General features: G+C 37.3%; 1 protein-coding gene and 1 pseudogene across 2 annotated transcripts; both read left to right on the top strand.

The window, feature by feature from the left end:
* The first annotated feature begins 2,561 nt into the window (after positions 1-2,561).
* Positions 2,562-6,516, top strand: LOC117703752 (olfactory receptor 5W2-like). 2 transcript variants are annotated; one of them, XM_076929035.1, is made up of 2 exons: positions 2,562-2,674; positions 4,897-6,516. In XM_076929035.1, exon 2 carries the CDS (start codon positions 4,983-4,985, stop codon positions 5,787-5,789), a length of 807 nt encoding a protein of 268 aa, XP_076785150.1. In that variant the 5' UTR covers positions 2,562-2,674; positions 4,897-4,982; the 3' UTR covers positions 5,790-6,516. The 2 variants fall into 2 exon arrangements, with proteins under 2 accessions (XP_076785150.1, XP_034351467.1); XM_034495576.2 differs by having other exon boundaries at positions 2,586-2,674; positions 4,833-6,516.
* A 1,412-nt stretch (positions 6,517-7,928) lies between these two features.
* Positions 7,929-9,298, top strand: LOC117703164 (tumor protein p63-regulated gene 1-like protein pseudogene; annotated as a pseudogene).
* The last annotated feature ends 11,394 nt before the right edge of the window (positions 9,299-20,692 follow it).

Below are 20,692 nucleotides of genomic sequence, written 5' to 3'. Positions count from 1 at the left end.
CACTTTAGAAATCAATATAGAATTGTTTACAGAAAACTTAGAATAGTTCTACCTCAAGATCCACGTATACCACTCCTGGGCATATACCCAAAATATACTTCAACATGTCACAAAGACAATTGCTCAATTGTGTTCATAGTACCTTTATTCATATTAGTCAGAAACCGGCAACAAACCAGATATCCCTCAACTGAAATGTAGATAAAGAAAAACTGGTATATCTACACAAAGGAATTCTATTCAGCCATTAAAACCAAGATATCATGTATTTTCCAGGCAAATGGATGAAAGTTTAAAATAGCATCTTAAGTGAGGTAATCCAGTCCCTAAAGGACATGCATGGTGTGTATTCAATAATATGTGAATGTTAACCTTAGAATACAGGTACCATGTTACATGCTACAGATCCAAAAGAAGCTAAACAAGAAAGAAGGCCCAAGTGAGAAAGCTTGCGTCTCACTTAGAGGGGGAATAACATAGTTATAAAAGGCAGATGAAGGTGGGGAACAGGGAAAGCGGGAGGATGGGGATCAGAATGGGGGATCCAGGACCAGATGTAGGGAAGGACAGAAGAAATAGCTAGATGAGTATGAAAATGAAGGGAACTGGCAGTGGTGGTGCACTCTTTTAAACCCAACACTTGGGAGGCAGAGGCCTGCAGATTTCTGAGTTTGAGGCCAGCCTGGTCTATAGAGTGAGTTCCAGTACAGCCAAGGCTACACAGAGAAACCCTGTATGGAAAAACAAAAACAAAAAACAAAAACAAAAAAAAGGAAGGGAAACTTGTAACTCATGGGGGTGATGAGGTGGGGAGACCTCCAGGTGGATACATGGCTTTGGAAAAGGGAGATGCCTAAGTATCAATGGGGGGGGGGGTACCTTAGCTGTCACTCACTACATTGAGGATATGAAACCTGAAAAGATAACCTCCTGTATCCAGAAAGGAATCCCAGTGGAGAGATTGAGACACTAACCCACCCACAAAACTTTTAATCCGAATTTTATCCTGCCTACAAGTAATGCAAGTATAGGGGGAAAAACAGAGACCGAGGGAATGGCTAATCAATCACCAGTCCAACTTGAGACCCATCCCATGGGCAACTAACAACCCCTAACAATAAGAATGGTAATCTGTTATGCTTGCAGACAGGAGCCTGTTGTCCTGTGAGAGGCTCCATCCAGAAGTTGAATCTGAGCAATACAGACAACCACAGCTAAACAGTGTATGGAGCTTGGGCATTTTTACAGAATAAGATGAAGGATTGCAGGTCCCAGAGTGGATAGGAACTCCACAAGAAGACTAACAATGCCAACTACCCTGGACCCTTGGGGCTCTCAGAATCTAAACCACCAACCAAGAACATACATGGGGTGGACCTAGGTCTGCCACTCATATGTAGCAGATGTTCAATATTACCTTTATTTGGGTCCTGAACAACTGGAACCAGAATTTTCCCAAAACCTGTTGCCTGTCGGTTGGATATGTATACTAGCTGGGTTGCATTCTCTGGCATCAATCACCTTGCATTGCAGTATTAGGGTAGGGGGGAAAGGGGCGCCTCCACTCTCACAGAGAAGAGTATAGGGAAAGGATTGCAGGAGGTAGTGATCAGGAGGGAGATAGTGAGTATGAGAGGGATATAAAGTGTAATAGCAACAAAAACACCAAAAATAAATAAATAAATTTAATTTTTAAAAAACGTTTGATTTTTTTTTAATATTAAGCCAATAAAACACTACTGAACACAGAATAAATTATTTTAATAAACTAAAAGAAGCAGGACTTAATTTCTTTTTTCCTGTTTTTTTATTTTTTATTATTATTGGATATTATATTTATATAATACTTAGTTTCTAATCACATTATTTAATTTTATGAAAAGTGTTGACATTGATATTACTTATTTCAAAGTTGATGTTTTTATTAGATTCTTAAGTATGTAAAAGTACAATGTCTCTTTATTTTTGTGACTTCTTTTGTACTCTTTTTTCTTTTTATATTATCCAATTCTATGTGTGAACTTTTCTCTTCTCTTAATTTATTTTACTATCATCCCTTAGAAATCTTTTTGTTTTCTAATGACAGACAGAAATGGGTTAGAGAGGGAATAGAATCTTTAATCAGGTTATATTATGTGAGAAAAAATATATTTTCAATATAAACAATAGCCACTGATTCAAATAAAAAACCTAGTAACTAATTATGTTTAGGCGATGAGCTAATAATGTTTCCTGTCTTCACTAACTAAACGTGAACGCATTTGAGAAATTGCATGAATTTATTTTCTTTTGGGGGTGAATGTCAATCTTTACAGGTGTATGTATGGCTATCTAATGGTTCCCTAGTTTATAACAATAAAATATATATTATGAGTGATGATCAAGAAGTACTGAATACAAAATTAATTGAAGTCAATTTGTTAATCAACTTTGGGGAATTAGCTACATAAGAATGTTTTTAAATTGATAATAGGAATGCTCTTCAATCACCCTGATTGTTTGAAATCATAACATTAAACTCTGTTATTATAACTTTCTTTTAATCCTTAGAGACCAAGTAAGTATTAAACACTCAGGGACAAGCAGACAGGGTGATAATTCAGGTGATTCCAGAAAGTGCTGAACCTGTGTGTGGACAGAACTATATCCACTAACATCTCAAGTACTGGACCAGGTACAGACAGCTTTGCTGTTTTTCATATATACATTATAAAATTCTTATTTTTCTCTTTTTTTCACTTGCAACAAATATATATATGAAGGCAGGAATGAAACTAGGCATGCCTGCTTTATATAATAAGCATTTTAATGTTTAAGAAAATAATGGGTGGTGGGCAAATGTATTAAGATTAAAAGGGATATTGGCAAATTTCATTTAGTACTTTAATAGTAGCCATGTGATTTTATATATCTTAAATGTTATAAATACATTATATGAAATAATTATTTTAAAATATCTGTATACTGAGGAAAATATTTAAAACAATTTATTCAAGTTTTTGAAATCTGTGAGCTACATAAGAATTTTCAGACTTCACATGCATGCATTTTACTAATCATGCTTCAATCTTATATATTCATATATATGAACTTTCTGTGTTAATATAACTCTCAACATACCAAATGATATCTCTTCACTTTTATTTATACATGTAGAGTTTTGGTTTGTTAGAGTGCAACAATGAAACAGTGAGAAATGGACTTTAATTAGAAGAACTTCCCACGAGCTATTAACTCTTAAAAACACAGATCGGTTGATTAAAAGTCTTCATGAAAGACAAAAGGAAATAAGGACAAAGAAAAGTAGTATAACAATATGGAGTGATTTGGGAAGGCATGATGCTCAGACACAAATCTGGATTCAGAGACAATGAACAACAGCTAGTTTCCTCATCTGTTTACACATGACATATAGGTGTGCAGGGTACAAAAATTCTACTTTATTACAACTCAGCTGTCAGGTCATCTGTTTTATTGGTCGTTTGAAGATCTCTGTTAGCAGAGTGATTAGCATAGAGTACTGTTCCTGACAGAGGCTTTTCTTTGTGCTCAGGATTTCTGCACCTACAAATCTTTTGGTATACTTTCCCACAATCTCTCTGTTTATGTCAATGAATATCTATTCTTAGATGCAAGTCATAGTAAATGTAGCTCTAATTTTGAAACCAGAGATCAACTTGAGATGTTTTCAGTAAAATATATGAATTTACCTGCAAATATCTGTGTCACATTGAGGAATGCTCCATGGGTTTACAGAATGAAAGGATAAGAGTGGTTACTTTCAGTACCCATACTTAATTATACATATTCATTTTAGAGGACATAGTGATGCTTTTTTATTGTAGTCGCCTGTGGCCAAGGAAAAACTGAGTTCACCTGAAGGGGGAGCTGGAAATAAAAAAGGAACAGAAGGGTGAGAGAAACACAAAGCCAAGACGAAGTATTGTGATCAAGGCTCCAAGTTTAATATTCAGCTCTTCTAATTTAAAGGGAAAACCCCACCAAACCCATTCTTGTTTCAGTGGGAGATGGGTGGGGGAACCCATCCTTTGTCATAACCAGGGAGATGTCTAAAGGCAAGCTCAGTGGGAAGTCTATTCTAAGTTCCTGTAGCAGGTTGTATATGCAGCCAAGGTGGGTAACTCCACCTAGGTCCTATTATTTGGTCTATTGTGGTAAACAAGGTCTTTCAGGCCTGCTAAAGGCTGGGTGGAGGACACATTTAATTAATAAAATATGACAATTCTTATCTAAAGATGACAATTTTCTTCATAAACTGATAAGACAAATATTGCCTGTGTTTCTGAGAATATCCACTTCCTAACCTATAAAAAGGAAGGGCAACATTCTTTTTTTTTGTTTTGTTTTGTTTTGTTTTGTTTTGTTTTGTTTTGTTTTGTTTTGTTTTGTTTTGTTTTATTTTTGAGACAGGGTTTCTCTGTATAGCTCTGGCTATCCTGGAACTCACTCTGTAGACCAGGCTGGCCTCGAACTCAGAAATCCACCTGCCTCTGCCTCCCAAGTGCTGGTATTAAAAGTGTGTGCCACCATTGCCCAATGAAGGGCAACATTCTTATAGTGATATTTTTTGTTTGGACATCATGTGTATATTGGGAAGTATATGTGCTATATATTCTAAAGGGAGCTATGCAGATACAAGACACCTCTGATTTTCTCACTAATGAACATTGAGTCAAATACACTTACAATAATCTAACTGATGCACTGGTGATTTTATAAATTTTCCCTCTGTTAAAAGCAAATACCAAGAGTCTGACCATTATTATAGAAAAAATATAACTGCCAACTTTTCTTTCTTTATTGAAATCCAGGGTATCCAGATCCAAAGAATGAAGTCTGAGAACTTCACTATTTTTACTGATTTTGTCTTGTTAGGACTTTCTACCAGACAGGATGTGCAACAAGGCCTCTTTGCATTGTTCTTCCTTGTTTATGGCCTAACTGTGATTGCTAATCTAGGGATGATCCTGCTGATCAAGTTTGACAGAAGGCTTCACACACCTATGTACTCCTTCCTGAGCAATCTGTCCTTCTGTGACATCTGCTACTCCTCCGCAGTCTCTCCCAAGATGCTGGCTGATTTCTTGTCTAAAGAGAAGAAGATTCCTTATTATTTATGTGCACTTCAAATGTATTTTTTCGGGGCCTTTGCAGATGTAGAATGTGTCATGCTAGCTGTCATGGCCTATGATCGTTATGTTGCCATCTGCAATCCACTGCTCTATACAATTGCAATGTCCAAGAAGGTCTGCATCCAGCTTGTGGCTGTTGCCTATGCAGTAGGCTTGGTGGATTCAGCAATCCACACATCCTTTACCTTCCGACTCTCCTTCTGCAGTTCAAATGTCATCAACCACTTTTTCTGTGACATTCCACCCTTGCTGGCCCTCTCCTGCTCAGATACATCCATCAATGAAATACTGCTGTTCACATTTAGCACCTTCCTGTTAGGGTGCAGCGTTGTTACTGTCCTTCTCTCCTACTGCTATGTCATTGCTACCATCTGCAGGATGAACTCTGCTGAGGGCAGACGCAAAGCATTTTCCACATGTGCCTCCCACCTCATGGCTGTGGCCATTTTTCATGGAACTCTGCTCTTCATGTATTTCCGACCAAGCTCAAGTTACTCCATGGACACAGACAAAATGGCCTCTGTTTTCTACACAGTTGTGATTCCTATGTTAAACCCACTGATCTACAGTTTGAGAAATAAGGATGTGAAGGGGGCTCTGAGGAAGGCAATCAATATTAACTTGTGGCCTGTGTGAAATTCTGTGTCACATGATGAAATGAATAGAATTCTGTGAGACTGTGTTTATGTGTATTAATATAGATTCCTTTGTGTACAACCTTAGAAATATTTCCTACTGAGAATTTGATGTAATGAAAGCAATCACTCTCCTTAGTCTTTAGTCTAAACTAATAAACAGTAAAGAAGCTAGTATTCAAATTTTGTAGAGAAGGCACTTAACACCTTTTTTCATTGATAGATGAGGTAAAACAGGGTTCAGCAAATTTTTCACATATAAAATCCCTCACTTTTTCCTCTAGTTTCAATAAAAGGATCCATAAATATATTTGATGTATTCAAAGTGAATGTTGGAGAGTGGAATTAAGTTTTGTGTTGTTTTGCAATAATCATGTATAATAGTGTTATCCAATATATCCAGAACATTCCAGTCACTAATTAGTATATAAATAAACACAAGCAAACAACATATACCTGCTTTAGACTCTCACCCTGTGTTGCTATTATTACTATGTCATTTGGTTTATGTTATTTTTACTTGTATTTTCATCTTTGGATGAAGGGTTCTCACTAAAGAGCAGCTATTGTATAAATAAAGGTATATACATTTAAAAGTAATTTATCGTGGTTAATTATAAATGTTAAGAAAACTTTCTTTTCATTTCATTATTGTATATTTTATCTTGAATTAAATGTTTCTCTTCTCTTTGTCCCAGAAATGTCCTACTGGGCAAAGGGTAACTTGATATCAGTTTCTATTCAATTGTCTTACTTGCATCAGTAAAGTTCCCATGATCAGCTGTTATGGATTGCTGCGTTGTTTGGTTGGTTTGTTTTGTTTTGTTTTTTTTTTTCCTCCCTTAGGATAGTGCCCATACTCAGGTGAGGTCATGTAAAGTCGTAATTTTTCACCTAAGGCTAGAGCCTGAGCTTAGTCAGTGGAAGGGAAAGGTCGAATTGAAAGTTTTAGTGAGGGGACAAAGAGAGATGGAAGAAGATAGAGGCGATGGAGACAGAGAGTCAAGATGGAACTAGAAGAAGATGGAGCTGACCCATGTGGTCTGGAAAAGCCTCAAGTAGCTAGGGATTTCTTAGATGGGCAATAGGCAGTGTAGGGTACATGTGTCCAATATAGGTGTGCAGTTTGTATTTGTATAAATTGAGTTTTATGTTCTTTGTTTGGACATTTTGGGGTTGAAGATTTACTGTTATAAATCTGGCTGGTATATTACAGGTCTCTAGTGTTATTATTTTACAGGGCTAAGAGAATCTGAGCAAGTGGCAGCTGGCAATTCTGAAGGCTAGCCACAGGGGATTCTATCGGCTTGGCAGCAAACTAGCTTCGGGAACCGTGGGGGTGGGCAAGACCTCTGATGATGGTGCCAAGCCTGTTTAGTGTGGATTGATTTTTAAAACTACATGCAAACAACAGCAACTCCACATTTTATTGCATCTAAACTTCTAACTTTTATCTCTGGACCTCCCTTATTTTGTTCACACTGAAAACATTTTGATATACTGTTATCAATTTTATTTTTTAGCAGTGACATGTTGTTTTACAAACATATAACTCCAGTTACTAGGAATCTGATGCCCTTTCTGAGCTCCATAGACACCAGACATGTAAGTATTTCACACACAAATATTCAATAAAAATACTAATATATAAGATAAAATAGATATATGTTAAAAAGGAATTAAAAAATTACATTTCTGTCATTCAGATATAATGTTATTATTTCTTTTAGAGTTGCCGGTTTATTATCTTTACCAGTTGTTGAAAACCCAGTGGTTTTGTGGTATTTTTAAATTAAATTAATTCTTTAATAACTGCATACAGGTCTACAATACATTCGGCTTGTTCTCTCTGACCTACACTCTTTGAATTGTTCTATCTCTGTCAACTCTTTTTCCCATCTACTCACCTGTCTCTTTCCAAGATTTAAATTTGCTATTTTTGCTTCACTTGGTTTCATCTGGTTCATCTGTGTAACAGTAGGGTTAAGGCTATCTCTGGAGCTGATGGGTCAGCAGTAGCTACATAACTGAAGTAAATGATTCTACTTTCCATTAGTCTACTCAGAAGGAAGGAACAGTTCTGCTTTGAGAGGTAGGTCTCCATGAATCCTTATGATCCTTGCCCATCTAATCAGTGTCCATGCCTCTGCAGGCTGAGTGCAGACATTTCTTGCTGTTTTGGATGGTCATTTTGGTGGTTATGGTGATTGTGGTTATTGTCCAGGTGTGGCTGCTGACCGAGGTAGACCACTGGAACAACAAGAGGGAGGAGCTAGTGCTGGTCACTTAGTCGCTGTTCATCTGCAAATATAACTTCATCAGCCTCAGTGCCTGCAGGTGGTTAGGGTGGCACTCAGCTTGGTAAACACCATCTCCTGTAGTTTCCTCTGAAGTTACTCACAAGCAAGAAGGCTTTGGAGTTCGAATTCAGTGGGACAAGCAGTGTCTCCATTCTTTCATCAATAGGTGGAACCCCTGGTCTACAAACATGCCCTATGCCACCTTCTTAGAGCATCCGATGGCTGGCATGGATGAGAATATGCCGTCTCTGTGCCATTTGGAAAGCTTCAAGGCTCTCCTAATCCAAGCTGTCGAGAAAGCCCAGAAGGAAAGCCCACTGCCAGAACAGGCGAATAACGTGCTGGTGTTGGAGTGCCTCCTTCTCATTGAGACCTTTCATGGGGCCGATGTCCTTCATTATCAACTCAACCAAGCTGGGCTGCTCCATGACAAGATAGGCTTCTAGACAGCAGTGCCGCAGGAAACCAAAGGAGTGGGAACTCTGTGTGCCACCTCACATCCCCCATGTGGCTGAAGAGAACAAGGACATTTTCCCGTTATGTGTCCTGGTAGAATAGTCAAGTGGGTTATGTATATTTATTTAGTTGAATATTGAACACCTTGGCAACATGATCTTACAAAGGCAGATTCGGTTGCCCCCACACCACTGTGTTCCTTCTGTACAGCCAGGTTCTCCCTCCAGCAGGCCAAGCACAATTTACCCACCCACTTGTGCTGTGTAGACTGTTGACTACAGCTGAGCACAGTGAGCAGCTTCTGCACATGCACATATATTAATTCTCCCAGTCAAGTGCTGTATTTTCAAATTCAGAGCATTTTTTTTCAAAAAGCTAAATACAATAGCAGCCAGCAGACAGATCACTAAGAAAGACAGTCTGCCTGACAGCTCCTAGTAAACTTGCCTTTCTGTGAATATGTTTAACTTAGAATCACACTTTGTAAATTAATCCAGGTTGTGTTAATACAGCAATTTTCCTAGGCCCAAATGTTTACTCTTATAAGCTAGCCTCTTTCGGAAGTCATGGTAGTGGGTTACTATCATCCTGTCTCTGTTTAAAAGGGACTAAATAGTGGGATTTTAAAAGTGCATGCCTTGCTGACAGGGCCCTGATATAGCTGTCTCCTCAGAAGCTCTGCCAGAGCCTGACAAATACAGACCCAACCATTGGACTGAGCCTGGGGTCCCTAATGGAGGAGTTAGAGAAAGGACTGGAGGAGCTGAAGGGATTTGCAACCCAATAGGAAGAACAATATTATCAAACAAAGAGATCCCCCAGAGCTCCCAGGAACTAAACCACCAACCAAAGAGTACACATGGAGGGACCCATGGCTCCAGGTGTATATGTAGCAGAAGATGGCCTTGTCCAGCATCAATGGGAGGAGAGAGACTTGGTCCTGTGAAGGCTCAGTGTCCCAGTGTAGGAGAATTCATAGTCGGGAAGGTAAGAGTGGGTGGGTGGGTAACACCCTCATAGAAGCATGGGAGAGGGGATGGGATAGGGGGGTTCAGGGGAGAGGACGGGAAAAGGGGATAACATTTAAAATGTAAATAAAGAAAATATCTAATTAAAAAAAGGAAATAAAAAGTTCATGCATATAAACAGATGAGCATCCTGGAGCTCACTGAGCATTACTGAGCTTCTACACGCCAGCCAACGCAGCTTGCCACTGTAGCTAGTGCACTGTAGATGCTGGCCTGACACTTTATACTTATAGTTTTAAGTTAATCAGCATGGATTTGATAGAATGCCACAGCTTGTCCAAGGGGAAAGGTGGCTTCACTCAGATGCAGCCTGTGCTTTTGTTCTAGTAAGACATTTAAAACAAAAAAAAAAAAAAGGAAAGACACAGAGAGAGAGAGAGAGAGAGAGAGAGAGAGAGAGAGAGAGAGAAAGGGAGAAGAAAGGAGTGACTGAAATAAAACAAATAGATTAAAATCTGTATATGCTAAATTTTATTAACAGAATTTATGTATTATAAATTTATGTATTTCTAGCTAAAAAAATTTTTCTATCTTTCAGAAAAAGAGATAAAGAGGTAGAAAAATATCACCACATGATCAAACGAACTAACTCTATGCAACCACAGTGAGCTACATGTCAAGGAAGAACCTGTTAGTACAATGAGACAGGACAATGTTGATTACAACCCATTAAGTTAGCATCCTTTTCTGGTTATTTCATAGAGTCTGTTCAGCTAACTAGTCAATATCTACCTGCATATTCTAGCTCCAATTCATCTTGTGGATCTCTGTCTGAGCAGCTGAGATATTACCACTGTACTTGACTCTGTCTTTACTATAGGTTAGAGCTATGCATAGCTTGCATCTTGGCTCTCCCTACACCCATGTGACTCTTTGCATTAAACTGCTTCTAGAAACTATACTTTTGGATTTCATTTCAGCTCCCACCTTCCCACTGCAAGAATTTAGATGATTATTCCCACAGCACCTCATTTATTGTTATCTTTTGTGGCTCTATCTTAAACCTGGAGGCTTTGCTGGCACATTTAGTAATACAAATCAATAACAACTGCAGTTTGAGAGGAATCTATGCACTTTTGGAAATATATTCAACTGAAATACATGATATGGTAGTTATTTCTCTTCAGTCTCTGAATCCATCCCTCTCTTCATTTTATAGTACTACTTGGTTACTATTAAAGTTAATGTCTACAGACTAATAGTCTAAATAAATGTTTTAACTGTAGTAATAGTAACTGTGACCCAAATTTCCGAACCAGCAGATAATTCAAAGGAATTATTTTATTTTTAACTATCTTAAAGAAAGACAACAATAGTGCTTTGGGAGTTCAAAAGATAGTGTTGATTCACCTAGGATTGGATCTAAATTAGGGAATGAGACATCCGATGTGTGAGCTACAAACTGAACTTGCAAGAACACTATGCATTTTTGTGTACTGAGCCATCTCTCTCGCCAACTAGATTGTGTTTTGGGGTATTATCATGCTCTTTTAAATTTAGATGAGGCTTCACATTTAATTTATCTTTAATACATTTTTATAGCATACCAACTTACACTTTCTCATTGTATAATACTGTATTATTAATATTGTGAAAATGACAACCTATTAAGAGTAGATTATAGATCTGACACATTATCAATCTAACAGCACTTCATTCTTCACAGAAAAGAAAAACATCATAATATGATATGGAATTACAAAAGACCATGCTGTGATATTACCAGTCCATACTTCAGTATATTTTACAGTGCTACAATAAAAAACAGTATGTTGCTGACAAAAATACAAATGTAGACCAATGGAATAAAATAGCATACCTAAAGAGGACTACTCATAATTACCAACATCTGATAACTGGACAAGGAAGACAAAAAGCTAATCTGGAGAAAAGATAGTATCTTTAACAATTAATCTTGAAAAACTGGCTGACTACCTGTAGAAGAATGAAAATTTTAATCCAAAATCTAAATTATACAATTCCAAATCTTTGGCTATAGAATCAGCCATCAAAGTGAAGTAAAGAGTCACAGAATGGAAGAAAATTTGGCCTACTGTACATAAGAAAGGAGTTTTATCTGGAATGCATAAGGAGCCAAAACCAAAAAGGAAAGAGAGAAAGAAAAAGAGAAAGAAAGAAAGAAAGAAAGAAAGAAAGAAAGAAAGAAAGAAAGAAAGAAAGAAAGAGAAAGGAAGAAAGAGAGAAAGAAAGAGAAAAGAAAAATGTAAGGAGCCAATCAAAATGGAGTGAGTCTTAACTGAGAGTTCTCAACAATATAAAGAGACTAAGAAATAACATGAAAAATCTTCATCACTTTTGCAATTAGGGAAATGTAAATTATAACATATGCACACTGTTAATCTGCAGACAGAACATAATAGGTTAAAGAAATTTTCATATTTCTTAAATCAAAATAACGTAATACACTTGCTGTAAAGAAAATGATATTTCTAGCAGAAATATCATAATGAAACATTGTTTTCAAAATTCTTATGTATCTGTTACATAAGTTTCTTTGTTAAAATCAAATAAATTACACAGTATTACTCAACTAAAATACAACTATTTAAGTTACCTTTCAACACATTAATATTTATATACCCATGATGAGCAGGAGAAACTGTGACCTAAATTTTAATTTACATTCCTCTAAATTCCTTATAATAGTATATTATAAGATATACTATTTGAGTGGTCCCAAGATAGACCACTCAAATTTACATTATTGTGCATGTAATAATTTTTAAACCTTTATATTTAGTTAATGTTTATAAGGGTTTTGTTTGTCTTTGTATATGTGCATCATATGTATGCCAGGTACACCTGGAGATCAAAAGAGGGTATCTGACAGCCAGAAATTACACTTGGAGATTGTTGGGTGCTGTCATGTTTGTGTTAAAAACCTAACTACACAATAGTTTAAAAAGTTCTTATTCCACTGGTTCCTTCAGGTCTGGGCCCGAGCACTGAGAAGATCCCAGGCAGCAGCTTAGCACCCAATCTCACAGAACCCAGAGGAAGCAGGCCTCCCAGGAGCTCTAACCTGGGCAGTATCTTAGGTAAGGATACAACAACACCCACCCCAAACAGGGAGTAACTGGGACCCACTAGGACCCAGGAATTCACTCCTGCCCCAGAGCACTGGTTCCTTTCTGTCTGGACCTGAGCACTGAGCAGATTTTGAACCCCAGCTCTAACCTCAATAGTAACACCCAACCCACACAGTTCTGATACAACCAAGATAATAGGAAAGACAGGCTCCAGTCAGAGACAGGGCAGGTAGCACTAAGGAGATCCAGATGGTGGAAGTCAAGCGCAAGAACATAAGCACCAGCAACTCAGGTTACATGGCATCATTAGAACCTAGTTCTCCCACACAAGAAAGTCCTGAATTCTCCATATCACTAGGAAAGCAAGATTCGGATTTAAAATCACTTCTAGTGATGATAATAGAGGACTTTAAGAAGGACATAAATAACATTCTCAAAGAATTTGAGAACATAGATAAAAAGGTAGAAGCCCTTAAGGAGGAAACATACAAATCCCTTAAAGAATTACAAGAGAATACAAACAAACAGGTGAAGGAATTGAACAAAACCGTCCAGGACATAAAAATGGAAGTAGAAACAATAAAGAAATCTCAAAGGGAGACTACCCTGGAGATAGAAAACCTAGGAAAGAAATCAGGAGTCACAGACACAAGCATCACCAAGGGAATACAAAAGATAGAAGAGAGAATCTCAGGTGCAGAAGATATCATAGAAAATATTGACACAACTGTCAAAGAAAACACAAAATGCAAAAAGTTCTTAACACAAAACATACAGGAAATCCAGGACACAATGAGAAGACCAAACCTAAGGATAATAGGTATAGATGAGAGTAAAGATTCACAACTTAAAGGGCCAATAAATATCTTCGACAAAATTACAGAAGAAAACTTCCATAATCTAAAGAACAAGATGCCCATAAATATGCATGAACAATTTTTCAAGCAAATGGTCCTAAGAAACAAGTAGGAGTAGCCATTCTAAGATCTCCAGACTGAGAACACAAAGGAAGAGACTCATGGTTTCACCTGTATAGGTAGTTGAGGGTGACCTTGTCAGGCATCAGTGGAAGTGGAAGGCCTTGGTGTCTGAAAGTTTGGATTCCCTAGTGTTGGAGAATTCTAGAGGAGGGAGGCAGGAATGAGAGGATGGTGGGAGCACACCCTCATAGTAATAAGAGGAGGGTGATTGTGTAAGGGGTTTTGGGGGGGATGGGTGAGGAGATAACATTGAAAGGTTAATAAATTATCCAATTTAAAAACAGACATTGGGTCTGGCAATTGTAGTTGAGCAGTTGAGACTATTGTCATCAATTTATTATGGAGATTTCGCATAATCTTCAAGGACAAGGTATTATGGAATTGGCCCATAGAATTTTAAAAAGATTGGTGAGACATATTCTTGCTGAGACAAAGAATGATGCCAACATGTGAGCTTTCTGAGTGCCCTGACAAGGGTGACTGAGGAGCTGTATTGGACATATGTTCTTGATCCACCTTTGCTTGACTATATTTCAGATGGGACAAGCTTCCTTTCCTCAAGTTTTTAGACCTTGTGGAAGAGAGAATCAAAATGAGAAACTATGTCTCTTGTATTCACCTTGAAGGTGCCCAGCTATTGGGATTCAATCATGTACTGGTCTGGAGATCAGTCCAATATGGGAGGTAGCAATCTACTTTTGAAGGACTGGATCTGGACTTTGTCAGGAACATGTTTGAAAGCTAGCTGTACCTCGCTGTGATGTTGGGATAGCAAGAGATGGTTTTGGGACAGGATATGGATTTCAAGCAAGAGTTGGTGCATATTTTGGGGCTCTTTTAGTTTTCAAGCTAAAATTGGTTTTGTCTCTTCTATTTGTTGTGGGATGCATTGACTGTATAATTTCCAATTATGTTAGTGTGTTGAAACCTGGCATGTCTGTTATGGGGAAGGGTCTATCAACCAGCTTTTATCTCACTGCCCTGAGTATTAAAAAAACCTTGATTCTCTGACAAAAGCTTGAAAGTGCTGGAAGAAGTGAGTTGGGCTTTAAGCTGAAGCAAGAGGGTGGCAGGCTTGATTATTGCTGTTATAACAGCTTTAATTCCATTAATTGCTAGCACCACTGCTTCTGCAATAGCACTGACACAAGGAGTTAAGACAACTATTTTTGTTAACCATCTAGCAAAAAATGTTACTTATGTATTAAGTATACAAAAGGATTTATATAGGTATCTGGAACAACAAATGATGATCTATAACCCATTCAAATTATCTAAAGGAAGTTCAGGGTTCAAGAGTTAGGAGCCATCCCAAATGCTATGACAAATATTATCAGAGTAGTGTTAGTTTTGAAATTCACAATGATTGTCATTATAATTAGAAGCTTGGTGCTCCATAGCCGATTAAGATAAACAAAACTGGCTACTACAGTCAGACGTTTGAGATGTTTTGTTAACAATTTACTATTACCCATGTTACTAGAATTCCTTATAATCCTCAAGGATAAGGTATTATAAAACAGATATTGTGGCCGGGCGGTGGTGGCACACGCCTTTAATCCCAGCACTTGGGAGGCAGAGGCAGGCGGATTTCTGAGTTCGAGGCCAGCCTGGTCTACCGAGTGAGTTCCAGGACAGCCAAGGCTACACAGAGAAACCCTTTCACAAAAAACCAAAAAAAAACAAAAAAACAAAAAAACAAAAAAAAAAAACAAAAAAACAGATATTGTGGAATTTTAAAATAATGTCTTCATGACTTTCTGAGTGTGCGAGAAGCATTTGCTGCCACTTCTGCCCTGATTTTACTAAGAACTCTAAAAAATTGGCTTTTAAAATAAAAGAGGGGGAGCTACACCCCCAGAAGGAGTCTTCCAGAAATATTCTTCATCATGTCTTGTTTGTTCTCAATTTTCTAAATCTGAAAGTTCATGGCAAACCTGCTGCTGACTGCCTTTGGCATGCTGAGACCAATAAAAACTATGCCACAGTTATGTGGAAGGGCCCTCTTACCTTTAAATGGAATGGCCAGGACCCAGTTCTCATATGGGAATGAGGACTGATATGCCTGTTTGATACCAAAGAAGGTACAGCTAAATGGCTGCCAAAAAGATTAATGAAATAAATAGATACCCCCACAAAACAAGGCCCAATTATAAATAAGATGAATAACAATTGACATCCAGGGAAGAGAAATCTCCCTGAGAATTCCCTTCTTTTTCCTTTTCAGGTAAAAATGAATAACTCATGGTATTTGCTATTGGAAGTTTTAATCCTGATCCTGGCCTGCAGACTTATACTACTCAGACCTTCGATAGACCAGTGACAAGGACATCAAACAACTAGAGATTGACATCACTAATCTGAAGAAATCCCTCATTTCACTGTCTGAAGTGATCTCCAAAAAAATGCAAAGGACTTTATTGGACTTAATTTACTCTTTTACAATAGAAAAGACTGTGTACAGCTCTAGACTGTGTACAGCCCTTAAAGAAGAATGCTGCTCTTACACAGACAAGACAGGGATGGTTAAAGAGAACATGAAAAGGGTCAGAGAAGGCCTTGAGAAAAGACAGAGAGAGAAAGAGAAAGATGAGAGCTGGTACAAGAATTGGTTTTCAACCTCTCCATGGTTGTCAATCCTATTTCCTTCCTTTTTGAGACCATTAATTGGGTTAATTTTGCTGATTTCTTTTGGTCCTTGGGCCTTAAATAGGCTTACTAACTTTGTGAAACAACAGATAGATAATTTGATAGCAAAACCTATGCAGATATATTATCATAAAGTAGCTATGGAGGACCACAAGACTCAAGATGAGTTTGATACTCTATCCAGGGTGTTCCCAAAACCCATCTCCACCCTACCTAAAAGAGAGGACTTCTGCCCCTAGACCAAGCAGAGGGCCCACCCAGATTCCCCTCTGACTGGCAATCTAAATTTTTGCTTAGGCTGCAAGGCTAAGCACTGCAAAGAAATATAAATAAAAATTTAAAATGTCTTTCTGGGTTCCCTGAGGGACAAACCTGACTGAATAGGACATGGTGTCAAAAGTATCCCCTCTCCAGGAAAAAAGACATCGGGATGGGTATGGCCCTCATGCCTCACTGAACAATGACAGGAAGACGGGAGCCATTACAAGATCCCCTTTAATTACTGGCGGTCAGGCCTCTATCCATGCCTTTGCAAGATTGGAATTGCCACGGCCCTTCTATACTTGGAGAAGGGAAGAGATGTCAGGGGCAGCCCTGCTTATACACTGAAGGCATAAAATCATCAATAGGCCTGACATACATGCATGCTAATAGTAAATCTTAGGTCTCTGGAAAAACACTGAAACAGATAGCTACAAGATATTGTAAACAGGCAGCTTTGGTGGAAATTTACCAGCCTGGATAGGAACAAGTAGTCATGGGTCTTGTGGATAGTCATAGACCTTGGTGGATAGTAGCCAACTTAGATAAGGTCAAATGAATCATAGGCGGAGTCATAATGACCTGTCCCATGAATCTTCATCCAGCTGACACTATGTTCTGGAAAATATGTGTACTCCCCCTGAACACCTACGCTCCTGAATCATCCCCTTCCCCACATCCTGCCTCTATGTGCATATAAACTCTGTGTGAAAAAAGTAAAATCAGTGGTTTATCAGGAAAAAAAATGTTCTTATCCACAGAAGCATGTGTTTCAAGCTCCTAAACTTACATTACTTAACAAAAATTACATTTGGTAAAACTTTCTATCATTCTTATACTTTTTATTACTATAGTCTCTTTATTATTTATACTAGTAGAAAGATTGTTTATTAAGTTTCCCAGAGACTGGAAGAGGAAAATATGTTGGGGCTACCACAATTGGGCCTTTTCTGAAGTATTATTTTAGAAACAGATAATGGAATGGGTATAGAGTGTGTGGAGATGCTAAAAATAAAGCAACTGGCTCACAGTGAAGTGTCGATTATGTAGTCCATGAGTTTATATACCAAGAAATATTCAAAAGTTATAGGCACTAAAGCAGTGAATTATTCCAAGAATTGGAAAACGAACTGAACAGAAATGTCTTGGAAATAACTACATAGGGGTAAAAATTTAGTCTCAGTTATATTACAATAGTACAAAGTATATTTTCTTCATAAAATATGTAAATACATATTTTACAATATAAGTTAACTTTAAATTTTTATTCTGATATATCAAGTTGATGACAGTTGCAAGAAATAATACTTCCCATTTTAATTAGGAGTTTCATGCCGTCACAGGGAAATCAAAGACCATGAGAAAAATTAATCACAGATCTTATAGCAGCACAGCTTAAAGGGAAGAGGCAGCAGAAACATGAATCCCAAGTGGAAAATGAAATAATGTAATGCTGTCTTATATTCTGTACCAAAGACCAACTTACCTCAGGCACCTGAAACTACAACCCCAATAACATAAGGTTACAAATTACCCTTTCAGAAAAGACATAAACAGTGTTTAAATTAATAAACTATGCCAGGCGGTGGTGGCGCACGCCTTTAATCCCAGCACTTGGGAGGCAGAGGCAGGTGGATTTCTGAGCTCGAGGTCGGCCTGGTCTACAGAGTGAGTTCCAGGACAGCCAGAGCTATACAGAGAAACCCTGTCTCGAAAAACCAAAAAAAAAAAAAAAAAAAGAAATAAACTGTATAGGCTATTTGGGTAAGTATATTTAAAATCATTAAAAGAACTATTGTCTATTCAAAATAGTAATATTCTTACAGCATTTATTTGTATCTATAAAACTGTATTTAATTCTTTTAATAAATTTTTAAAAAGTACTCTTTGTTAATTCCAATCTGTTTGTGGATACATGTGGGATTTTAAAGACACCATTTCGAAGATCTATTTATTTATTTTATTTATATGAGCACACTGTTGCTGTCTTCAGACACACCAGAAGAGGGCATCAAATCCTATCACAGATGGTTGTGAGCCACCATGGTTGCTGGGAATTGAACTGAGGAGCTCCGGAAGAGCAGCCAGTCCTCTTAACCACTGAGCCATCTCTCCAGCCCTAAATACATCATTTTGTTTACCTTTATTTTGATTTTCTTTTAATAAAACTTCATTAAGATTAAAATTAGGAAAAAACTATATTAAATAATAATTAGTAAATTTAAAAATCTTACTGTGATACTTAGGCAAATTCATATATATATATATATATATATGAATTTTAGTATTTTAGTTTTTATGTTACCTAAGCAACACACACCTGGAAAATCATAAAAATTCAAATAACTGCACATACTCAAGAGAATAGTATATCTTAATAGTCTTAATTTGTCCTCGTGGTTTTTTTTTTTTTTTTTTTATTAATCTTCAATATACAACATCTGAAGCTATGCATAGACATTTGGCTAATATTCACTTCACAGTAAGTACATATCATGAGTATACTTTTGAGTCTGGGTTACCTCACTCACGGTGATATTTTCTAGTTTCATCTGTTTACCTGAAAAATTCACATTGTCCTGGTAGTATTCCATATGAAAATGAACTACATTTTCTATATCCATTCTTCAATTGAAGTACATCTGGGTTGTTTCCTGCTTCTGGCTATTACAAATAAGGACGCTACAAACATAGTAAAGGACTTACCCTTATCATTATTTTGTAGTATAGTTTGAGGTCAGAGATGGTGTTTTCCCCCCCAAAAAGATCTTTTATTGTTGAGAATTGTTTTTGCTATTCTGAGTTTTTTTGTTTTTTTTTCATATGAAGTTGAGAATTTCTATTTCCATGTCTGTGAAAACTTTTGTTGGAATTTTGATGGGCACTGCATTAAGTCTGTAGACTCTTTTCATAAGATGGCCATTTTTTCTGTTAATTCTACTAATCCATGAGCAGATGAGATTGTTCCATCTTCTGAAATCTCCTTTGATTTCTTTCTTCAGGGACTTGAAGTTCCTGTCAAACAGGTCTTTCACTTGCTGGGTAAGATTTACAGCATGATATTTTATATTATTTGTGACTATTGTAAAGAGTGAAGAGTGTTATTTCCCTAATTTCTTTCTCAGACTGTTTATCATTTTTTTTTTTTTACAACAGAAGGCCACTGATTTGTTTGAGCTAGTTTTATATCCCACCACTTCACTGAAGTTGTTTATCAGCTATATGACTTCTCTGGTGGAATTTTGGGGTATGCTTATGTATACTGTCAAATCATTAGCCAATAGTGATACTTTGACTTCCTCATTTTCAATGTGAACTTTCTTGACCTCCTTTGGTTGTCTAATTGCTCTAGCTAGAACTTCAAGTACTGTATTGAGTAGATAGAGATTGGGCAGCCTTGTCTTGTCCTTGGTTTTAGTGGGTATGGTGGTTTGTATATGCTTGGCCTAGGGAGTGGCACTATTAGGAGTTGTGGCCTTGCTGGAGTAGGTGTATCACTGTGGATATGAGCTTAAGACCCTAAGGCCAGCTGCCTGTAAGTCAGTATTCTTCTAACAGACTTTATATGAAGATGTAGAACTCTCAGGTCCTTCTGTACTGTGCCTGCCTGGATGCAGCCATGTTCCCAACTTGATGATAATAGACTCAACCATTGTATCTGTAAGCAGCCCCAATTAAATGTTGTTTTTATAAAAGATGCCTTGGTCATTGTGTCTGTTCACAGTAGTAAAACACTAACTAGGTCAGTGGGATTGCATCTAATTTAATTTGATGTCGGTTGTATTTGCTATCTATTGCTTTTATTATGTTTAGGTATGTGCCATGAATTCCTGATCCTTCCAAGACTTTTAACCTGAAGGGGTATTATATTTTGTTGAATGCTTTTTCAGTATCTAATGAGATGATTATGTGAATTTTTCCTTGAGTTTTGATTATATAGTGGATTACTCTGATAGATTTTTCTATATTGAACCATCTCTGCTTCCCTGGGATGAAGCATCCTTGATCACAGTGAGTGATAGTTTTGATGTGTTCTTCAGTCAGGTTTTGAGAATTTTATTGAGTATTTGTATTTCGATATTCATAAGTGAAATAGACTCAGAGTACCATGGCTTCATAGAATGAATTAGTTAGTTTTCCTTTGTTTTCTATCTTGTGAAGTAGCTTGAGGAGTAACCGT

Source organism: Arvicanthis niloticus, chromosome 2 (assembly GCF_011762505.2).
Source record: "Arvicanthis niloticus isolate mArvNil1 chromosome 2, mArvNil1.pat.X, whole genome shotgun sequence".
NCBI classification, from domain to species: domain Eukaryota; kingdom Metazoa; phylum Chordata; class Mammalia; order Rodentia; family Muridae; genus Arvicanthis; species Arvicanthis niloticus.
This window is presented reverse-complemented; position numbering and strand designations above follow the sequence as displayed.